Below are 23,723 nucleotides of genomic sequence, written 5' to 3'. Positions count from 1 at the left end.
AGACAGTGTCAGGCTCCCTCCCGTGGATGACCGGGTCCCAGGTCCTTGGGCTGTCACTCGGTTCCCTCCCAGGGACGCCAGCAGGAAGCTGGGCTGAGGTGGAATGGCCAGGACCTGAACCACACTCCGACATGGGATGCACACATCCCAGGTGGCCACAATGCCTGTCCCTAAACTTGTCTTCATCCCATTTCTCATGAGCTTTTTGAAGTGTCCCCCTAATACTCTAATTGAGCAAAGTTTCTGTGTCATGGGAAATACAAAATTATACCTAGCGTGTTGTGCTATATGAGTGCTGAACAGTGGCTTCTAGTTTGCTCTGGGAGGGTCCCTCTGAAAAAGTAAGTGGCACGCCTTAGGAACCCCACCCAGAAGGTGTGCCCCGGGGTGGGTGGTAGCAGGGGTGCTGTGCTCTGGGATTCTGGGAAGGTGTAGGCACCAGAGCTGCTAAGACAAGAACACAGCGCCACCTGTGTGCATCATGCTCTGAGGAGGGGAGTCGGCGGATTTTTCCAGGACTTGTCTCTGAGGTGTGCTCATTAGCAAGTCCTCTGGTCCAGCCCCACCTTGTCCTATGGTGCTACTGCAGCCTACAGGGAATCCCCCTTTGTGGTGGCTGCACCCTTTACTGCACCACTGGCAGGCACATAGACCAGGAGTTGAGATGGCCATGTCTGTGGCACCCAGATGCAGCATGGCTTGGTCACCCCAAGTCTGCATGCAGAAGTCCCACCTAGAAAATGATATGTAGACTCATTTTTGCAGGTTTCTCGAAGACAAGCTGGATTCCCCCATTCCCCGGGGGGGGGGGGGGGGCATGTGGGTTCCTTGGATTTTGCAAGTTGCCTTGGCAGTGTAATCCCCAGGATGTAAGGGCTGTCAGGCAGACCTTGCACTCAAGCCCCCTATGCACTGGGACGGTACCAGCCCACCTGTCTGGGTCCAGGACTTCTCAGGCAGACACCGCCTGCAGCTGCCCTCCCTGCACCCCTGGCGAGCCTGGCACTGGGGACTGCGGCACACACAGCACCACCGACAGCCTGGTGGTGTGAAAGCGCAGCCAGACCCCCAAGCCCCCGTCTACCCTCTGGGGGGTTTCTCCTGGGTATGCCCAGCTGCTTGCTCCTTGCCGGACACTGTGTGCCCTTCTACTGTAGACTCTACTGGTGGAGTCTAGACGGGTGCGCCAAAGCAGGGGTGGCCCCCCTACCACTGGACAGACTCTGGAGCCCCTAAACTGAACAGAAAACTGGGAACACACAACAAACGGGTCACAGGCAAGAGCACTTCGAGCGATGTGTATTTCAGTCCTTCAGGCATGTGCCTTGGGCGCACAGGTTTGCCGAAACAGGCTGGCTCAGTCGCTTTCCTAAGAGTCCTGGGATATGGCCTCTGGAGCTTGGGGGCTGGGAGGCCAGAGGGTCCGGCAAGTCGGTCAGATATATTCTCAGCTTGGGGAGGAAGAGGAGCCGCCCCTAGAGGCAGAGGGCAAGCGCACTCCCCCTCTCCGTCGGCAGAGGGCGTGGGAAAATGCACCCAATACCGGCCATCCAGGTCTCCTCCCGGCGGAGTGGTCTCAGGCCGGCTGCAGGGGCGCGGCGGCGCAGCCCACCTTGTTGCTGAAGAGGCGCGAGAGGCTGCGCTTGGAGGTGTGGCGGGGCGGCGGTGCGCGCGGGCTGCCGAGGCCGCGCACGTCCCACAGCCGCAGCGCGCCGTCGTGCGAGGCGGTGTAGAGCACCTGGCCATGCACCTGTGGGTGGGCAGTTGGCCAGCTCAACTCACCCTCCGCCACTGGGCGAACCCCATCTGCCCACGAAAGAGGCGCAGGGAGAGCCCAGCCTGGGGGAAGGGGCGGTCTTCACGCACTCGGACCCTGATTCCAAGGCTCACCCTCATTCCTCTAAGCACTCCCAGGCAGAGGGCTTACCTGGAGGCAGTTGATGACAAATGCGTGGCCCCGGAACACCTTCTGCAGGACCCCGGTCTGGGCGTCGAAGGCTCGGGCGCAGGCGTCCCCGCTGCCAGTGAACACTGCGGACACACAGGGCACCCTCTAACGGCGCAGGTGCTAGGAGAGCAGGTGGAGCCTGCCTGCCTCGCAGGAACATGGCTGAGGCTCATTTGTAAGTAGGCACAACCCCCACCCCACCAAGGAAGCAGGAGTCCTCTTCGTTGTCTCACTCCATCCCTGTGGGTGCAGGGGTAGGAGGGACCCTCCTCTATCTGCCCACCCTGAGGCCTCCCAGGCCCAGAGCCCCCCTATGTGCTGCTTGCTGAAGCCTTGGCGATGGAACTGGGTTGTCTGCCTTGGAAGCACCGCAAGAGGTGGCTGGGGATGGCTAGCAATCACCGCGTATGCTGGGGAGCTCTTCCCCTTCCCCCACCGCGGGAGCAGCCCCCCTTCCAGCCAGAGAGGCATCCTGGACCTTCTGGGAAGCTCAGAACCCCTGTGGTTCCCTAGCAGAAAGGGAAGCCTGCACCACCAGTCCTTCTCCTTATGTAGGGGGTCTCCTCCATCACAACTCAGCCGAAAGCTTCTTCATCCTTGAGGACCCAGAGGGCTTTCAGGACACCTGCTGGGCCCCACCCACTGCAGATGGGTGGGCCTGCGAGTCTGCATTTCCCACCCAACTCAGGGCCACTGCAGGTGGTCACCCTGCGACTAGAGAGGATGCTCTCCCCATAGGCTGGGCTCTCCCTGCAGCCAGCACAGATGCCAGGATTGGCTGCAAACAAGTTGGTGTGGTAGGCATCCCTGGAAGCACAGGAGGAAAGACAAGGGAAGGAGAACCATGCAGGGTCTTTTCCTGAGCAGGAGGCTGCTGGAGAGAAAGTGAAGACCTACGTTGGCTGCAGGGACCCTGGGCACTTGCCCAACAACTCCCCTTATGTATGACTGGAGTGGGAGCCTGTGGGTGTCTACTTGCTTAGCACCTCGGGGGGGGGGGGCATTCTGGGCAAGGCTGCTTGAGAGAGCTGGACCCCAGCCTGTGTTGCCTCTCCAAGGGACTCCCAGCTCATTTGGCATCACTGCCTCCCTGTCGGTCTGCACTGTGTGAAGGGGCTTGGAGAATCTCTTCATAAGCGTCAGACTTGCTGCCCTCCCACCTCCACAAACGGATGGCAAGAGGGTCACCCTGGAACCTCCATTTCTAGGGCAGCAGGGCAGGACCCACGGAGAGTTTCAGCAACAGGTGCTATGCCAACTGCTGCCAGTGGGGGACGCTGCAGGCCACTACCAGCTGCAGCCATACCCACAGCACCTGGTTTTTTTGTTTTGTTTTTGCCAGACTTGGGAGCAGAGCCAGTATCCAACAGGGACTAGGAACCAGAGTCCTCCAAATTAGATACCTTCACCCCCAGGGCACGTCTATCTGCAGACAGCTAAAGAGGCCCTGCACCTGACGCCTGTGCGTCATCCCTATCCCCTCCCACTTAGGAGTAGGGGGACTCTCCACACCCCACTGGCCTCTGCCACTGCTGAGGGGGCTGCTTAAGAAGCAGGGAGACCAGGCTGGGAAGTTGGGAGGCCTGGTGTGGTGAGAGTGTGGGTTGCCCTATTCACTGCTCCGTGCTGCCATCTGGGGGTGGCCAGTGTGCAAGCAGGAGGTAAGCAGATACTGGGCCAGCAAGGTCTCTCCCCGCAAGAAGCTATTCTGCCCTTTTTTGTTCCCACAGGAACCCGGATTTGTCTTGGCAGCAGTGTCCTCAGGTTTAAAAAACAAAAGAGTCTTTCTGATTCAGTCTTCTTGTAGGCAGAGTGGTCAGGGCACTCCATGCAACAAGCCTTTTGGGGTGACGCTTCAGGAAAGTGATCCAAGGAGGCATCCTCAGCTAGAAGATGCAGCCTTTTGTTCTCTTTCTTCCTTCCTGACACAGGACATGATGGCTGGTGCTCCAGCATCTAACCTGAACCATGCGGCTCTCTCAGGAGACAGGTGCCAAGGATGCTGAAGCAGAAGCCATGGAAGGAATCTGGGTGCCAGACGACTTTGGAGAGCCACCCATTCAGCCCACACCACCAGCATCTGGGTCTTCCAATGCCTGGGGGACCTTGAGTCTGGCAGGATTGTGTAGGTACCACCACCTGACTAGGACACCACAGTGAGGAGCCCCATACTACTGGGGGGAGCAGGTGTAAGAAGAAGTGGGGCTGCCCCTTGGGCGCCCACAGTCCAGGGGGACTGCCCAGGTCCAATGTGGGAAAACCCAACAGGAGGCAAAGCAACTGAGAGGAGCTGCCAGGAGTGCCTCATGATACAGTGTGGGGCCAACAGAGGACAGGCCACTTACAGGTGCCCGCATGGTACTTGAGGGTGCTCACGCTGTGTCTGTGGGCTGAGAAGGTGCGCACATGCTCCCCGCTATCTGCCTGCCAGCACTTGACCGTCCTGTCGGCGCTGCCCGAGTACACGAGGCCATCCACAAGCTGAGGAAAGGGGTAGGGATAGGGGACAGGCTTCAGTCATGGTTCAAAGCCCCTCCCGACCCCAGGTCCCCCGGGCTTGTGCAGGTCTCCATGGTGCAACAATAAGTGGCTGGGCCGGCAGCCATCACCAGCTACAGCACCCCGAGGGCAGGGAGGCCACCGCCACGACCCATCCAGGTTGTCCGCTCCACCCAGGAGAGGGACGACAGTTATGTCCTAGAAAGCCGTGGGGCAGGGGTTATAGATACACCGGCCTGCACCCACCATCTGCTCCTGTGGCCCTGGCTACCCCAGCGTCTGGAAGAAGGGCTCTCACTTAAGACTTGACACACTAGGGCTGATGGGTCAGACAATGATCTACAAGGATCTGATTTAGGGGAGTATGTGCAGCCATTGGAACAGGGAACTGGACAATCAGGGTTGGGCACAAAGTCACCCTGCCTGGGGCTGGCACCTGAAGGGCAGGGAGGGAAAAAAAAAAAAAGGATTGGTCCTTGGCCTTTCTAACCTCCAGAACGATGAAAAGTAAGTTTCTGTTTGTCTGAAGTGACTAGGCAGCACAGAAGGGACCTGGGTGCCATGGGCGTCTAGAAGCCTGAGGGCACTCCTGCCCATCTCTTTGAGGGCAGCCCACCTGACCAAGTGGGGTACAGGTGAAGTTGGTTTCTCCTGCAGAGTGCCTGGCATCTCTCCCATGGCAGCGTCCTTGAGAGGACCTGAGATAGAAATGAGGCAAGCATGAGCTGCCTAGTATCCTGGGGACACTAGGTTGCTCCAGGGCCCCCATGGGACTGGGGGCCACTCCAGCCCAGCAGGAGAACAAGCCTTGCCTCACTCCTTCTGTCCCTCACCCCTAGAGCCCCAGTCTGTTGGTTTAAGACTCCAGGGACTGAGCACTGAGCTCAGGGGGACATCAACCTGACAGTGCAAAGACAAACCAGGGGAAGTAGTCAGCCTGCCCAGCCCCCTCTCACAGATTCCAAAGCTGGGAGCCGGGAGCTGACTCCTGCTACCCTAAACTCATGTCTGAAGTCCTATCCCTTTCCCAAACCCGCACATGTCATGACCAGCATTGTGACACAGCACTTTAAGCTACCATCTGCAACATCTGCATCCCATATGGGCACCAGTTCAAAACCTGGCTGTTCCACTTCTAATCCAGCTGCCTGCTAATGCTCCAGGGAAACCAGAGGAGGATGGCCCAACTGCTTGGACCCCTGCACCCAGGTGGGAGGCACAGAAGAAGCTCCTGGCTTCAGACTGACTCAGCCCAGGCCAGTTTGTGGCCGGTTGGGGAGTGAGCCCAAGTGAACTCAAGTCTGGTTACTTTGTCATCTTGCCACCTGACCCAGCCACATAAGAGAGAAGCAGGCTGGGGGCAGGACCAGGCGGCTCTCACCTCTAGGCAAATGACGGAGCCTTGGTGCTCCCGGAACACTCGCAGCTGTTCCCCGCTCAGGATGTCCCAGGCGCGGACCGTGCTGTCCGTGCTGCCCGTGAAGGCCGTGTGGCCAGGTGCGTCCAGCACCAGGCACAGCACCGCACCCGTGTGGCCCCGCAGCGTCTGGTGACAGCAGCCGCTGGCCACCTGCCACACCTTGGCCGTGCCATCCGTGCTGCCCGTGACCAGCAGCCCACCGGCCGCCAGTGCCGCCACCTCCTCCTCGGCACAAGGAGCCCTGGGGGGGTCCCAGGGGGCGGAGTAGGCGAGTGTTAGCACGCAGTTGCGGTGGCCCCGGAACTCCTGCGACACCTGGCCTTTGTCCACAGTCCAGACGCGAGCTGTGCGGTCGTAGGAGCTGCTGAAGAGCAGGTTGTTGATAACCAGGATCCTAGGGGTGGAGAGGGGTGGGATCAGGGCCCCCAGGCTCCACCCTGGCTCCCAATGGACCAGCCTCAGTTGCGCCTCTGCAGTAGCCTCTTCCTGCCCAGCATCCTCCACTTCCAAGGTCCAGCTGGGAGCATTCCACCTCCAAGAAGTCGCCCTGACTCCCCTACTGTGATTCCTCCCCATACTGACCTGGCCTGCACCTGAGGGGCTGAGGGGCTGTGGGGCTGTTAAGGGGCTGAGAGGCTGAGGAGCTAAGGGGCCAAGGGAACCCCTGGAAGTCCCTCCTGCCTCCAAGAATGCAACCTCGGTGCCTCCATGGGGGAGGGGAGGGCTGGCACCCAGGCAGACCCATTCAGGTAGGATGGTAGTCGGCTGCCAGCTAACCGCCAACCAGTTCCCCTGCAGCTTTAGCCGCAAGCCCTGGCGGGACCCCAGGCACACAGCAGGGTGAGGGCCTTCAGTGGTGGTGGGAAAGCGAGGAGGAACCTGCTGTGTGGGCAGTCCTGACTCAGCCCAGCAAACTACTGCTTGCCCGCATTGCAGAGCAGCCTCCAACTTCAAAGAGTGTTGGCACGCCCATCGGAATGCCCTTACCCCTGCCTTAGAACACATCTGTTTCCCCCTCCTGCAACTTTTGGTCTGACCTCAAGAATGAGTTCAGCGACTTTCTCCAACACCTGCCCCAGCAGAAGGCATTGTGGGCTCCAATGGCCTTCGCTGCACCCAGCACAGGGCACTAGAGCTGCCAGGCCCCCCACGGGGAGAGGGATGTATGTGGGTGCCTCCTCTTCCCAACCCTCCTTGCATCCCCGCGCGGATGGCACTTCTGGGCCTGGAGCCACTTCGGTTTTAGGTCTTCCATCCCTGCGTGCTATCCACACAGTCACTTGCCCAGAGAATTCAAAGACTGGGACCCTCCACTGCGCCCTCCCTCAACATCCCAGGGGCCCAGACCCCAGGGCGGGCCGACCTGTTCACGATGGACGTGTGGCCTCGGTACACCTGCAGGCACTGCCCCGTGAACGCATCCCACCTCCGGATGGTGCAGTCGGCACTGCATGTGAAGGCAGCTTCGTCTTCCAGTTGGCAGAAGGTGACGTAACTCTCATGTCCTGCAGTAATGGGGCACAGGAGCATGAGTGGGCAGGAAGATAGCAGGCAGCAGGAGCGCTGGACACAAGGCGGGGACCCACTAGCCTTCTTTAAAACGAGAACAACTTTCTGGAGGTTCGCACGGGGCTGGAGTCCCAGGATAAGTGCAGGGCACTCCTCTGTCCCCAAACCTTCTCTTCCTTTTCCTCCTCTCCTCTTTTTCCCCTTCTCCACTGAGCCTTCTTAGTCTTCAAATTTTTCAGCTGTTTGTATTCAACACAGCTAGCCCATGCAGGCAGAAGTCCAGGGGCCAAGGTTACATCCTCCACAGCCAGACTGGCTGGATAAGATCCTTGCCCAAGCGCAAGTAAGCTCACCCTGCCGGGGATGCAGCAACGCCCACCTCAAGGGACTGCCTTGCAGACAGGACTATGGAAGCTGCCCCCCCGTAGGTCATGGGAGGATGCCTCTCCGACATTTGGAGAGAGACTGTGGCAGGCAGAACCAAGGCCCCAGGTCCTACAAGGGTTACTTCCTGGCAAAAGGGAGTTGGCAGATGTGACCACGGAGCTTGATTCGGGAAGGTTACTCCAGGTCTCTGGAAGGGACTTTAGTATAATCACAAATGTCCTTAGAAAGCATCATGGGCCTGGGCACCCGCCAAAGAGACGGCCAAATGGAGGTGGAGTCAGCCACAAGTCGGGGCCAGCTGGCAGCTGCCCAAAGCTGTAATCCACCGGCCACCATGGTCCCCAACCTCCCATCCAACACCCTGGCCCACTGTTGGCACTGCAATGGCAGCCCAGGGACACCAATAACACACTTGTGGCCTCAAGTATCATGCAAGAGTCCACCTGAGCAGTTGCAAAACCCTAAGCATGCTCACTGGCTCTCTCAGCCCACACACTTCTCCTGCAGGCTGAGGGGCAGCCTGTAGCACCTGCACTGGCCAGCTGTTGCGTGCGGCTCCCCAGGGAGAAGCCTGCCCATGGTGGCAGGGTGCCCAGGATGCTTGCAGCAGGTGCCCAGCAGGAGACTGCAGTTCAGGGCAGCACACAGCACCCAGGGGCTGGGGACCATGGAGACATGGGAGGACTCTTAGGACAACACGGAGGTGCCTGGCAGAGAGCTGTGGGAGCTGGTGCCCCACGGAGGGCGGAGGGGTGGGGCAGAGGGCTGGGGCTCAGCCACCTGTTCCTCCATCACCCACTTGCTGTACTCTGTTTTTCCTTTCGGAAGACAGGCCCTGGGATCAGACAGGGTCTGTCCTTCAGGTAGAGATATTTCCCCTGGGCACACAACTTTTGAAACTGAATATATGGGAGAGGACTTGGAGGCCCAGATTATGAAAGGAATGTGAGAACCAGGAGTCATACAGATAAGGAAACTAATAGATTCAAACACGCCCATGTTTGAGGTGCACTTACTATATAACGGATTTTCATTGACTTAAAAATTTAATCTTGGGGCTGGTATTAAGTCACAGTGGCTAAACCCACTGCCTGCGATGACAGCATCCCATGTGCATGTTGATTTGCATCCTGGCTGCTCCACTTTCCTTCCAGCTCCCTGGGAAAGCAGAGGAAGATGCCCCAAGTGTTTGGGCTCCTGGCTTCTGGCTTTAGACTGGCCCAGCCCAGGCCAGCCGTCGTAGCCATTTGGGATTGAGACAGAGTAGAAGCTCTCTCAGTCTCTTTTCTCTCTTTCTGTTATTCTGCTTTTCCAATAAATAAATAAATGACTTTTCAAAATACACTGGAAAAACTTTTATCTTGGTTTTGGATATGGGCAGACAGACTTCTAGAATCTTTTGTTTGGTTTGAACTGATTCATTTAGGGGTGAGGGGTCCTAGGTGCAGCCTCTTGGAAGGAGTCAACTTCCTGGGTTCTAGGAAGCAGAATATTTTTTTTTTGTCTAATCACAGTTTTTCAATCTTCTTGGAGAGCACGTATCAGGCCCTTAAGCAAACAATGTCGGCTCAAGCAAACACAAGAAGAAACTGTAGATTAAATTTCTCTGAAGAAAGCTGAGGGCAGGATGGGTTTGGCAAAACACAGCCCAGACTTCTGCCAGCCCCCTAGAGTTGAGAAAGCAGTTCTCACTTGTCAACAAACTTTCCCTGAAAGCGGATCCTGAGCTGTCCCAGCCTGGCTGCTGCCACAGAGTGGGCTCAGCAGGGACCCAGGAGGGCCCACCTCGGCCCTCCCTACAGGCTGGGAAAGCAGCAGAGGCATCAGTGCACCTGCTGGGCCTGCAGTGTCCCCTGCAGTCTCCTGGGGATGCTCACCCAGCTGCACCCCTCCCACCCGGATGGCCGGAAGGCAAATGCGGGGCTGTTGTGAAGGTACAGCGGTGGCTGGCACTAGAGCCACCCAGCCAGGGTAGCCCCAGCCCTGAATCACAAGGTCACTTTATGTATGGAAAGAGAGACACACGCAGACTGTCAGCCGACAGACGTGGCAGTGTCAATACACGGGAGAGGCCAAAAATGAAACAAGTTTTGTAATATATTAAAAAAAGTGTCTGAACTTGAGCCTAGTTGAGCCCGAGTGTCCAGCACTCAGCCCGTGGAAGCTCCTACAGCACCATCACTCTGTTTTCAAGCCCTCCCTCTCCTCCCCCACCTATCTGAAAAACTATCCCAATAGGTCACAGGTCAGAGGTCAGAGGCAGCCTTCCATGCTCCATGGGACTCCCACCCACCTGAGACCCTCAGAGACTGCCACCCAAAGGCCATGCCCCGCTCCGCCTGCCACCAGGAGTGACCGAGGGAGCCTCCATCCCCCGCCAAACCACACACACCTCTGGAGACTACAGCAAGCGCTTGGGCCTTCTACTGTTGGAATTGTGCAGAATAAGCAAAAACAGCAAACTCAAAACAAATATTTTCGAAAGGATGAAGAATGCAGATAAGATGCAGTTATGTTTAAAAGAACAGACTGAGGCTCCAGGCGCTCCTGCCAAGGTAGCAGCCCTTGTCGCTTCCCTGCCTGTGTGTCCCTGGACTTGCTGCAAGTTCAAAGTCAAACTGCCCCTCCCTGCTCAGGAGCAGCAGTGAGAGCCCACTGCCTGGCAGAGAGGGGCTGCAGTGGGCCAGGTGCAAGCACCGAGACCTTGTTTGCAGCCACTTGGCAAAGCACTCCCCGAGCAAGGCGGGAGCCCCGCGGGTGTGGCTGTGTGGACCTGGTGGTCATGTGGGCGCAGATCCTGCCCTGGAGGACAGAACCCCACAGCTTTGGCTCCCTTGTGGCTCCCAAGGGTTCTGAGCTGTCCCAAAGGCCAGCTGTGTGCCCAGTACTACTTAGTGGCCGGGCCTGCCCCTTCTTGCCCAGCCTCCCTCCCAGCCCTGGCCCTGACCCTCCCCAGGCCCTGACCCTCCCCAGGCCATGACCACAGCTCTGCTGCCTTCCTCTCCGTCCATCTCACTTCACACCCACAGCAAACCCACAACCCCAGACTCCAAAGTCATGCAAGGGTGTCCTTCATATTCCTACTTAGAGCAAACTGTTAGGGTGGGCATTGGGCACCAACTGGAGTGCCCACAGAATATAAGAACATTCTAATCCCAGTTCTGCTCTCAGAGCTTCCTGTTACCACACTTCCTGAACAGCAGTGGGCGATAGCAAAACAGCTGGGTTCCTGGTGCCCACATGGGGGCACAGCCAGTTAAACCTCAGAGCCACTCACTTGCATCCTGTATGGGAGCACTTGGCTTGTCCTGCCTGGCTCCTCTACTTCTGAGGTACTCAGGGAGGGGGGGCAGCCGACGGAGGTCCAACTCCACTCCTGCATCTGAGAAATCCACTGCTATCTAATGAGCGGCTTCTGTGGCCTCAGGGCTGCGTGGGGAGCAAGTAGCCCCCAGAGAGCAGCGCTCAGAACTTCCAGGGATCAGGGCTACCCACACAGCAGGTGAGAAAACCACCCCCCCCAGCCACATGACTTTGGACCAGTCCTGGAATCACAGGGACGTGGAGCACAGCACCCTGCTCCCAGGGAAAGCTCCAGAAAACACGGAGAATGTGCGGCATGTCAGTAACTAAACCCACACTTCCTTAACTGCCTTGGCACACTGTGGTCACTCCCAGGCATTTTGGAGTTAGGAGCACCTATCGCGATTCGCAGTACTCAGAGCGACACTTAAATAAATGTGCTGATTTTACTGATGTCAAGAAGGCTGCAGAAGGAGGGAGTTGGCAAACACTTGCTTTGCTAGAAAGCCACACTAAAGGGTCCTCACACCCCAGGATGGCTCCTCCACAGCTTGAATCTATCCAAGACCGCAGGGTACAGAAAGGTTTCCTCTGTCCCCTGTCCTGGAGAGGCCAACCTTTGCCATAATGCAAACTCTCATGAAGAGGTGGGAGGACGGCCTTCAACTAGGGCAGAAGGCTGGGCACCTCCTTTGGCTCCCAGGCATCCTTCAAGGCCAGGATCAGCCTGGAAAAACCTGGATGTTATCTGGGAAGAAACCCAACGACTCAGCTGGGCTTCCCAGAGAGTTGTGCATCAGGCCAACCCCAAAGCTCATTAGAAACACCACGTCTAGTGGCCAGTGCTGTGACACAGAGGCTGAGCTGCTGCCAGAAATCCTGGCATCTCCTATGGAAGGGCAGTTCCAGTCCCGGCTTCTCTGGATCCAGCTCCCTGCCTGCCATCTGTGTCTCCCTCCCAAGTGGGAGATCCAGATGGAGTTTGGGGGTTCCTGACTTTGCCCACCCATGGCTGCTGTGGTCATTTGGGGAGTAAGCCAGCAGCTGGAAGTTATCTTTTTCTTTTCCCCTCTCCCTTTGTGAAACTGTGCCTTTCAAATCAATCTTAGGGAGAGAACAAAAACAAGAAGGAATAGCTCTACAGGCAGATCCTATACACAGTAGGGTAATGTGCCACTCGCCTTGTCCACGTCCTGTATTGGAGTGTTCAGGATCGAGTTCCACCACCACTTCAGCTTCTTGCTCATGTGCCTGGCAGGTAGCAGATAATGGCCCAAACAGCTGGGCTCCTGTGAGCTGCCACCACATGGGAGACACAGATGGAGTTCCTGGCTCCTGGCTTTGGCTTGGCACAGCTCTGGCTGTTGTGGGAAACTGGGGAATGATCCCTGGGAGGAACACCTGTCCTTCTCTACTACCCTGCCGTTCAAATAAATAACTAGCATTCTTCATAAATGAGAATATGACAATTTTAGGGTCCCACTTGTGTGAAAAATACCTGAGCTGAGGCCTAGGAACCTGCATTTCTGAAGCCCTTCCAAATAAAGGCTTATGTTTGGGAAGCAGTACAAATGGAATGAAAGTTTTCTAGCCTATTTCAAACCTACTCTTGGTTGAGTAGCCGCCCATATACATGACTTTGTAGGGACCAGAGGAATGTGTGTTGCTGATCAACTCCCCACAACAACTCCTAAGGAAATGACGCTCCCAAACTCACCCCTGCTGCCCTTTGCAACAGCCTGGCTGCTTTATGTAAAGCCAGCAGTGTTAGGACTGTACAGTGTTGAAGCTAGTATCCTACAGAGGGAGAAGCAGTCACCGCTGCTTTGGCAGATTATGGTGGGAAAGGGTACTGAATGTGGGAAGCTTAGTGTCTCCTCAGGGGCCCTGTGCCTGCCACTCTGGCAGGCAGTGCCCTGTGGCCCTTAGGAGAGGAGGGATAGGTGGCTGCTGCTCCCTGGCACACGCAGCACACAGACACAGACCAATAGGCATGGGGCCGGTGGCAGGGCAGGAGGGTGTGTTAAGCCTCCACCTGAGGTGCTGGCATCCCAAACGGATACCAGTTCAATCAAGTCCAAGTTATTCCTCTTTGTTCCTTCCTTCCTTCCTACATCATTTAACAGGCATTGGGGTTCCCCTCCCCCCCTTGTTCTCTCCAGTTATTTCATGTTCACTCCAGGAAAGCAGCAGAGGGTGGCCCAAGTCCTTGCTCTTGTGACCATTAGGGGAGGGAAGCAGCAGATGAAAGATTTCTCCGCTTTGTGTTAGCCTGCCTTTCAAATGAAAATAAATCTTTGTTTTTTAAATCCACAGGTACATGGGTGTGAACGTGTCATAAAGCCGGGGACCAGTTGCTGCTCAATGCCAGGCCACGCCCCTTTCCTCCACAGCTCCAAAATCGGGGGTAAACACAGCTGGCCTGAGCACGCTCTTCGGAAAAGAGGAGTCTAAATTTCAGTCAACACCTTTCTATGGTCGGGTGGCTCTAAGCCTCAGGACGTGGGCTAACCCACAGCGAGGACCGCGCTGTCCAGCACAGGGGCTGCAGAAAGGAAATGTCGGCGGCCCAGGGTCACCTGGGTACCCAGGGTCGAGGCGAGGCTCTCAGAGTGAAGGTGGAACTTCCGTTGGTTCAAGCTGTGGGCTCAGGGAGGCCTTGGTGCAGCGGGCGGATAACCGATCGTAGCCTCCACAGCAGCCCTGCACCGCACCCCATTCTTGCGCAGCTTCTTCCCCTCGCCCAAAGCGCCTGGATGGCCGGACTGTGGCCCGACCGAACGTTTTCCCACCAGAGTGCGGGGATGGACAGGGACCGTCCTTTTAGGAAAGGGGACCGCGGTCGAAGGTACTAAGGCGCACTGCCTTGGGCAGGTGAGCCGGCGGAAGGCACGGGAGGGACGGGGACGCGCGGCGAGGCGGGTCTACCTTGCAGGAGCGCGCAGCACTGGCCGTCCGTGGTGCTCCAGAGCCGGGCAGTGCCGTCCTCGCTGCCCGTCAGCAGACGTTGCCCGTCGGGGCTCAGGCTCAGCCAGTTGATGCCCCCGCGATGGTCAGTACAGACCCTCAGGGCTGAGCCGCCGCCCCCCATCCTGCCGGCCAGGCTCGGGGGCGAGAAGAAGCTGCGCCCTGTTAGGGAGGGGCGCTCCAGAGTCCGCGCCACTGCTCCGCGCGGAGGCGGCCCGCGGCCATCACTGGGGACCCAGGCACCGCGACACGGCAAGGCGGGGGGCGGTCACTGTCCCTGGCTCCCCACTTTCCACTCGCCTCCCGACCAGCTCACCTGGCGGAAACGGCCCACTCGGGACCCCTCGCCTGGTGATGGGGGCAATCTCAGAAGCGGGGGAGAGAACGACCCTCTTCTCCGCACCGCCTCAGAAAACCCGCATCCCTGGGCCCCAAGCGAGCAGGACAGCAGCACCTCGGGCGGGGGGCGGCTGCGGGGCCAACCCCCAGGAGCCGGGCGAGGCACCCGGGAAGCAGAGCGCCCGGAGCCCAGAGCGCCCTGCCCGGCTAGCGCCGCGCGCTCGAGGTGGCGGAGTGCGGAACAATGCGGTCCAGCCTGGCTCCTCCTCAGAGACCACCCCTCACTATCCCCTCCCACTTCGCGGGCTGCGCCCCAGGCCCCACCCCGCGCTCCTGCAGCCTCCCCGCGGCGTCCCCTGGGACTGAACTTGGCCGGCCTCCCCCCACCCCCTGCGCTGGTCCCACGTGCGACCCCCCGGGGCGACCAGACTGTGCCTCCGGGCTCTGCCCTCGGACTCCCCGCTTCCCCTCCGCCGTTCCCAGAGTCTGGAGCTGGGAGGAGGGAGGACAAGACGGGTGGAAGGGTCTGGGCCCTTGAGGGGGTGGCCCCACAGATCCAGGGCGCGACCACGTCAGCCCCCAGCCCGTCTTCCGTGGGTCGTCGCGCGCACAGCTCGGATTCCGCAGCGCTTGTCGCTGGGTTGGGGCGCGAGCCACATGGCGGTGACTGCGGAGCTTCGTGGGGCGGGGGTGTGGTGGGGGCGGCAGCCTCCGCACCCCCGCTGACACGCACCCCCTGGGGGGTGCGCCCCCGGACGGAGGTCCCTCGGGGACCTGCCCCGCAATCCCCCCAGCCCTCCTGGGGCTCTCGGCCGCTGGTTCCCATTAGAGCAGTTCCGGTGCCGACCTCGCTGGGGGGCGGGGAGGGTGACCCCCCTACTTGGATCTCCCAGGTCCTAAAGGTAGCAGAGTTTGCCGAACTCTCGCTGGGCTCTTTCGGGAATCCAGACAGAAAGGCGGCGAAGGAGGCGGGTTTGCAGAGCCTGCCCCGCGGCTCTGGGTGACTCCCGGGGCAACGGAGCCCTTCTTTTCCCTCTCCAGTGGCCTGACTGAAAAAAAAAAATCCATTCTTTTCTAGTAAATCCGGTTGAACCTCAAATTTCAGGGATGTGGGCAACGGGGAGCCAGTAAAAGGGGTTAAGGACCTTGGGGTGGGAGTTGCAGCCTCCGGAAGAGGGCTGGTGGCCACTGGGGAGGAAGTGATGGAGGCGGGAAGCTGCTGGGGGAGGCGAGGGAGCAGGGCTGAAAAGGGAGAGGTAGCGGGCCACTGGCTGCCTGCCAGGAGGGAGGCCTCCCGCAGCCTGCCGGCCCCTGCTGTGGATGCCGGGTCGTGGCGCTGGGCTGGAGCCCATACCAAAGCCCGCTTTTGATTGCACTGTGGCAACGTCCAGCTGGGCAGGCGGCCTGCCAGGTGTGGCCTCTGGGTGAGATGAGATGGGGGTGTGGCGGCAGTCAGGGATTTGCTTTGAGGCTGTGCCCTGGGGCGGGGGGTGGGAAGGAAGGTGAGGAATGAGGGTGTACCCAGGGAATTGCCAGAGGGGACGGCCCAAAGCTTTGGGACCCTGCATCCGCGTGGGAAACCTGGAAAGAAGTTCCTGGCTCATGGCTTCGGATCAGCGCAGCACCAGCCATTGCGACCACTTGGAGTGAATATTCGGCGGAAGATCTTCCTGTCTGTCTCTCCTCCTCTCTGTATATCTGACTTTCCAATAAAAATAAATAAAACTTAAAAAAAAAAAGAACACGGGGAGGTTCTCAGTGGCATCAGCTGTCAGGGAAGTACAAATCAAAGACTCAGCGAGTTGCCGCTTCAACCCTTACAAGGATGGGGAATTAGAGAACATTAAAAAATTAGTGTTGTGCCCGGGGGCGTGGCCTAGCAGCTAAAGTCCTCCCTTTGAACGCCCCAGGATCCCATATGGGCGCCGGTTCTAATCCAGGCAGCTCCACTTCCCATCCAGCTCCCTGCTTGTGGCCTGGGAAAGCAGTCGAGGACACCCCAAAACTTTGGGACCCTGCACCCGTGTGGGAGACCTGGAAGAAGTTCCTGGTTCCTGGCTTCCCGGATCGGCACACACCGGCCGTTGCGCTCACTTTGGGAGTGAATCACTGGATGGAAGATCTTCCTCTCTGTCTCTCCTGCTCTCTGTATATCAGACTTTGTAATAAAAATAAATAAATCTTTAAAAAAAAAATAGTGTTTCTGAAGGAATAGAAAATCAGAATCTGGGCCTGGCAGTGGTAACCTAGTGGCTAAAATCTTTGCCTTGCACGTGCCAAGATCCCATATGGGCGCTGGTTCTAATCCCGGCAGCCCCACTTTCCATCCAGCTCCCTGCTTGTGGCCTGGGAAAGCAGTTGAGGACAGCCCAAAGCCAGGGGTCCCTGTACCCATGTGGGAGACCCAGAGGAGGCTCTGGGCTCCTGGCTTCAGATCAGCGCAGCTCCAGCCATAGGGAGTAAATTAGCAGACAGAGGATCTTCCTCTCTGTCTTGCATCCTCTCTGTATATCTGACTTTCTGATAAAAATAAAATAAATCTTAAAAAAAAAAAGGAAATCAGAATCTTGTTACACTGCTGATGGGGATGTGAGATGTGGAGGATTTGTTACCGCCAGGGAAAGAATACCTCAGTAGAATATATGAAAGGACTTCAGATGGCCTTTGATTCAGGGAACCATGGTCACGGGCTTCCTTCCCTGTGTAGCAGAAAGACGGGAAGAAGAGGGCTACAGAGGAAGAAGAGCCAGAAAGAGAGGTGCAGGGGCTTTCACACTCCCCCTGACACGGAAGCTGAAGCTGGAGTCACTTCTGCCTGTCATTGGTAGAGTGGTGATGTCACTGCTTCAGGGGCCACCAGAATGCTGTCCTTCAGGGTTGCAGCCTGAGGTCGGGCTCTAAGCAAGCTCCGCCCTCCCCCGGTTACCAGGGCAACCATCAGGATGGTGCTGTGTCAAACACCCTGGCAGGTCCTCAGACCACTTATGATGCAGTTACCATGTGACCTGGCCAATCCACGTGTACCCGAGAGAGCTGGGGCCCGTGCCTGACAGCCAGCCAGGAGAGCTCACCGAGGCCCGTCAGGCAACGAGCACACATGCACGGAATCTGTCCATTGTGGAATATGGTTTGGCCCCAGATAAGAGCGAAGGACCTCTGTGTAACACAGTGATGCCGCAAAACATGTTAAGTGAAGGAAGTCACTCATGAAAGGTCACGTCCGTGATTCCATTCATGTGAAAAACCAAGAACACTCACACGTATAGAGATAGATGCCAGGCAGTGGTGAGCTGGACTGGGCCTGCAAGACTGAAAGACCAGGGAAGCCCTAAGTAAAATATGGGGCTTGTTTTGGGGATGATAAAATGTTCTAAATTACAGTGTATGGATGATTGCATATGTCGGTGAATATTCTGCAAACCGTTGGATGACACCTCAGGGCAGGTGGATCGTCGGTTTGAGCTGTCTCGCCGAAGCTGTTTGACCCACACATGCAGTGAAACTTCGTATGCACTAGGATGGCAGCAATGTCAACAATGGGAAATTTCACGCATTGATGTGGATGTGGAGGAATTGGAACACTCCTCCTCAACCGGTGGGAATGTAACAGTGCAGTCACTTGGGAAAGCAGTTTGGTAATTCTTCCAGAAGGTTAAATGCAATGACCCAGGAACTCTACTCCTAGGTACATACCCCCACAGAATTGAAAACAGGTGTTCAAACAAGAATTTGGCCATGAATATTCATAGCATGTCTACTCACAAGAGCAAAACGTGGAAGGAACCCAAGTGTCCATCACCAGATGAATACAGAACACAATGTGCTATATTCGTGCACTGCGATATTCTCCACCCATAAAAGGAGAGAAGTCCTGAGCCCTGCTGCACATGAATGAACCTAGAAAACATGACGCTATGTGAAAAAAAAAGTAAAAGAAACAAGAAACAAAGGAACAAATAGTATATAATCACATTCGTACGAAATATCCAGAATAAACATCCACACAGACAGATAGCCGATCAACAGTTGCCAGGGGTCTGGAGGAGGGGAACTGGGGACCACTGCTTTCCTGCAGACTGGATCTACTGGGGGCGTTGAAGAAAAGCTGTAACTAGTGCTGGTAGTGAATAGCCCTGTGGATGTTTTCACGTTGCTAGATTGCACACTTGGTTACAATAGTAAGTTCTAGTTGTATGCATTATACCACATAATACAAAATTTATCTACTTTAAGCATTTATTCTGTTAATTCGTTTTTTTTTAAGATTTATTTGTTTTTATTACAAAGTCAGATATACAGAGAGGAGGAGAGATAGAGAGGAAGATCTTCCATCCGATGATTCACTCCCCAAGTGAGCCGCCACTGCCGGTGCGCGCCGATCCGAAGCCAAGAACCTGGAACCTCTTCCGGGTCTCCCACAAGGATGCAGGGTTCCAAAGCTTTGGGGTGTCCTTGACTGCTTTCCCAGGCCACAAGCAGGGAGCTGGATGGGAAGTGGAGCTGCCTGGATTAGAACCGGCGCCCATATGGGATCCTGGGGCGCATTCAAGGTGACGACTTTAGCCGCTAGGCCACGCCACCAGACCCCTATTCTGTTAATTTGAAAGGCGGAATGACAGAGTAAGAGAGGGAGAGACCGAGAAATATTATCCATCCATTGGTTCTCTACCCAGATGGCTGCAACAATCAGGACTTCGCCAGAATAAAGCCAGGTGCTGGAAACTCCGTCTGGGTCTCCCATATGGGTGACAGTGGCCCAGGCATTGTGCCATCTTCTGCTGCTTTTTCAGGCACATTAGCAGGAAGCTGGCTTGGTACTAGAGTGGCAGAGACTCAAACTAACGCTCTGTTCCAATATGCGTTCCCAATATCACACACAGGTGGCACCTTAACCTACTGTGCCACACACTGGCCCCTATACTGATTTTAACAAGAAGACTTTAGGAAATCTCTACATTATTGGTATTTGAAGACAAGCATTAGAGGAGTAAAGTTAGTAATGTTTGGAGAATAAAACGTGGCCAAGTACACCCTTAGAACACTGCATACACCTGTGTCCTGAACTGTCAGCTTTGCTAGGTCTGAGGAAGGCTGGGATCAGCATGAGAAATCCAGAGAGAGCTGGGGTCTGAGCTGGAGTCTGAGCCAAGCCCTGAGCAAGGCATTAGCTGACATGCGGGGCGGGGGGGTTAGGTCTCCTCCCCAATTCTTCCTGAATCGGATCTCTGGGGTAGCACTCCCAAGGGCTTGTGGCCCCCACCAGTCAGGTTCAAGATCAAAAAGGTAGCAGCAGATTGTTCGGGTTTCTATGACAGAATCCCAGAGACTAGACAACTTGTGTTTGCTCGTTGCCTGATGGGTCTTGGTGAGCTCTCCTGGCTGGCTGTCAGGCACGAGTCCCACCTGTCTCGGGTGGCCAGGTCACGTGGTAGCTGCATCACGAGGACCTGCCAGCACCATCTCACATCCCCACCAGCAGTGTAAGAAGATTCTGCTGTTCTTTTTTCCTGTGGTTCACTGTTTCAGAACCAGCACCTTACAAAGGCTGCAGGGCCAGAGAGGGTGACGTGTGAGAGCACACAGGGAGTCTAGCCGGCTTGGCAAACTCACTTTTGTGTTTTGAAGATTTATTTATTTTTATTGGAAAAGCAGAATTACAGAGAGAAGGAGAGACAGATAGAAAGATCTTCCATCGGCTGGTTTACCCCCCAAGTGGCTGCAATAGCTGATCTGAAGTCAGGAGCTTCTTCCTGGTCTCTCACACGGGTGCAGGGTCCCAAGGCGTTGGGCCATTCTCCACTGCTTTCCCAGGCCAGAAACAGGGAGCAGGAAGAGAAGTGGAGCAGCTGGGATACAAACCGGCACCCGTATGGGATGTTGGCATTTGCAAGGTGAGGATTTAGCCCCTGAGCCATTGTGCTGGGCACAAGAAACTCACTCTTTTCTGGCTTAGGATCAGAACACCAATCCATTCATGAGGGCAGAGCCCCTGTGACCTCATCCCCTCTCATTAGGCACCAGCTCCTAAAAATGTGGCGTTGGGGACTATGCTTCCAATAGATGGATGTCAGGGGACACATTCAAACCTCAACGCAGAGTTAGGAATTCAATCTAATTCTCAAACAAAGACGGTCTCCTCTGGACTGGGTCACTGCTGGCCGCTTCTCTAGTTTCTGGGCCGTGAGTCAGGGAGCAAGAGAGCTGTCATTCAGAGATTGGCCTTGGACTCAGAGGGGAGTTGGGGGACATGCATGGGGCTCTGTCTGGTTGCCCCACATCTGGGACTGGAATGCCTGGGTCTTTCCAGGGCTGTTTTGCATGAGGGAAGCCAGCTGGTAAACATCCCATCCCCACCCCCAGCGTTTCACTTGATGACCTGTGACAGCCTCTTCTGGCAGCTTCAGAGCCGTGTCAAAGGGCAGCGAGACAGGGAATGTGGCTTGGAAACAGCTCTCAACATTCACCAGTTAGGACTCTGAGCTTCCGGCTGGGAGGGAGTGACAAGGACCCACACACGCTCCCGCCTTTCATCCAAAGCAGCCCAACAGCATACGCAAGATCCAGGAAGCAATGGCTTTCCAGAAACCAGCCATCAGGCAAGAAAGACAGCCGTCCCAAGGGACAAGAAGAGCCTGTGTGCGGCCCACACCACTGCCTAGGATAGAATCTCCAGCAAGAGGGGGAATTGGATTAGATGTAGTGTCCAACCCCCATGCAGAGCTGAGAACTGCAAGGACACAAAAATAGTTACCATTCCAAACTTATGTAAGAGAGGTGGATGTTGTGGCATAGTGGGTAAAGCTGCCACCTGCAGCACTGGCGTCCTGTATGGGTGCTCATTCAAGTCCCGGCTGTTTCACTTCTCATCCAGCTCCCTGCTCATACACCTGGGAAAGCAGCAGAAAATGGCTCCCATATCCACGTAGGAGGTCCAGAAGAAACTCCTGGCTCCTGGCCTCAGATGGGGAGTGAATCAGCAAATGGAAGCTCTCTCTCTTCTCTTTCTCTCCTCTATATATAGCTTGTTCTTTCAAATAAATTATATATATATATGTATACCATATATACACATATATAACAGGTTTGTTTAAAAAGACACAATAACTCTAGCTATGTTCCGTAAGTTCAGAAACTCATGTGCAAAGGTAGTGAGGGGGCCCAGCGCGGTAGCCTAGTGGCGGAATTTCTCGCCTTGAAAATGCCAGCATCCCATATGGGTGTTGTTTCGTATCCCAATTACTGCACTTCCCTTCCAGCTCCCTGCTTGTGGCTGGGAAAAGCAGTAGAAGGCGGCCCAAAGCCTTGGGGAGACCTGGAAGAAGCTCCAGGCTCCTGGCTTCAGATTGGATCACCTCAGCTCTGGCTGTTGCAACAACTTGGAGAGTGAAGCAGCAGATGGAAGATCTTTCTGTTTCTCCTTCTCTTTGTAAATTTGCCTTTCCAATAAAAAGAAACAAATCTTTAAAAAAAAAAATTAAGAGAAAAACGTAGTGGAACGGAGCTTAAGGAGGATATCCGAGTGAGAGCCAGACTGACCTCCACGAGGCGAAAACAATGTCTCCAATGATCAGTAGTGGATGAGGGTGACGTTCCCAAAGAAAATCTTACCAAACTCAAAGACATAGCCACAGGCGCTACCCAAAACCTAACAGAAAAAAAGTGTAAGAAAAGAAAAAAATAGGGACTGGCAGCATGGCCTAGCGGCTAAAGTCCTCGCCTTGAATGCTCCGGGATCCCATATGGGCGCCGGTTCTAATCCCGGCAGCTCCACTTCCCATCCAGCTCCCTGCTTGTGGCCTGGGAAAGCAGTCGAGGACGGCCCAATGCATTGGGACCCTGCACCTGCGTGGGAGACCCGGAAGAGGTTCCTGGTTCCCGGCTTTGGATTGGCGCGCATCGGCCCGTTGCGTCTCACTTGGGGAGTGAATCATCGGATGGAAGATCTTCCTCTCTGTCTCTCCTCCTCTCTGTATATCTGACTTTGTAATAAAAATAAATCTTAAGGAAAAAGAAGAAGAAGAAGAAAAGAAAAAAATAGAGTTCCAGTGAGCTGCCGGACACTGCAAAGAGCCTAACGAACACATTTACGGAAGAACCCTAAACGGACACAGGAAATGCATTGAACCTCAAGCAGAAGAACAAGGCAGGCACCCACGACCAGAGCTGTACCCAGGGGGATGCAGATGCCAACAGCTCCACGCTAGCTTCTAAAACCTAGTGCATAGTTAACCCCTGCGTTTGGCTGCTTTCCCGAGGCTGGGAACTTATGAAGATAAGATGCCGACGCCTCCCTGAGCAAGGTGGCTGCACCCAAGACTGAGGTGAGCCTGGCATGGAGGTGGAGATGGCCAGTGCTGCAGGCGTCCCTTGGCCAAGCTACAGCACCTGCTGGTGTATACAAGAGCCCGAAATGGAGGGGAGCTGGGCCGGGGGCCTCAAGAGCTGACATGCAGCACCCACTGCTGGGGGTGACCCACTAATAACATGTCCTTTCTTCTCGGGATCTCAAACATCAGGAACTGGGACCCATGGATGTATGCTTTGGCCTCAGCACACACGTTCTGTGATTAGATCCCAGTGAGCTAGCCTGGCGCAGGACCAGATCAGAAGTGTAACAATCAGGATTCAAACCAGTTGTCTGACTCAGGAGTTAGCACCACAGACAGCATCTTAACCCACTGACCTCACAACTTACTTTTTTCCCCCATTTTTTTCTTTATTTTTGATGATCTTTACATAGTTAGTGAGGACACAAAGGTTCAAGGGCTACAGGAAAGTGGGTAAAACTACTATCTCCACATTGTTTTTTTCCTGTATCTGGGGTAAACAGGGAGATAAAGGGAGAAGCTCCACCCAGTCTCCCACCCACCCCAGGTCCCTAATGTGGGGCATGCTCCGAGGGTTCTGCTCAAGTGGTTTTGATAGTTCAACAGTTATGAATTGTTGCCAATCTCACCATTCCAAGCATGATGAGGTCGCTGCAGAATCCACTGATTGACATAGTCCATTTTAGAGTCTCTGTTTGCCCAGTTTTTCACTGCCAACATAAGGCTGGGTAGTTGATTGATTTGTTCTGTCCTCTGTTGTGGTGCCAGGTATACTCTGCAACAACCTACTTTTTTAAAAAAAAGATTTATTTATTTTTATTGGAAAGGCAGATTTACAGAGAGAGAGAAGGAGAGACAGAGAGAAAGATCTTCCATCTGCTGGTCGCTCCCCAGGTAGCTGCAACAGCTGGAGCTGCTCCAATCTGATGGCAGGAGCCTGGAGCTTCTTACAGGTCTTCCCGCATGGGTGTAGGGTCCCAAGGCTTTGGGGCATTCTTTACTGCTTTCCCAGGCCAGAAGCAGG

The 23,723-nt window shown here is 55.6% G+C and overlaps 1 protein-coding gene across 1 annotated transcript; it reads right to left on the bottom strand.

Moving 5' to 3' along the window:
• Positions 1–1,576: 1,576 nt before the first annotated feature.
• WDR86 (WD repeat domain 86) lies at positions 1,577–14,264 on the bottom strand. Its single transcript, XM_004594400.2, has 6 exons — positions 13,995–14,264; positions 7,231–7,372; positions 5,829–6,261; positions 4,294–4,429; positions 1,928–2,031; positions 1,577–1,750 (listed from the first exon to the last, which is right to left on the bottom strand). Exons 1-6 carry the CDS (start codon positions 14,155–14,157, stop codon positions 1,577–1,579), a joined length of 1,152 nt encoding a protein of 383 aa, XP_004594457.2. The 5' UTR covers positions 14,158–14,264.
• Positions 14,265–23,723: the final 9,459 nt, after the last annotated feature.

The sequence above is a fragment of the Ochotona princeps genome, chromosome 25 (assembly GCF_030435755.1).
Source record: "Ochotona princeps isolate mOchPri1 chromosome 25, mOchPri1.hap1, whole genome shotgun sequence".
In the NCBI taxonomy this organism is placed as follows: Eukaryota; Metazoa; Chordata; class Mammalia; order Lagomorpha; family Ochotonidae; genus Ochotona; species Ochotona princeps.
The sequence above is the reverse complement of the archived record's forward strand: the minus strand, read 5'-3'. Positions and strand labels throughout refer to the sequence as shown.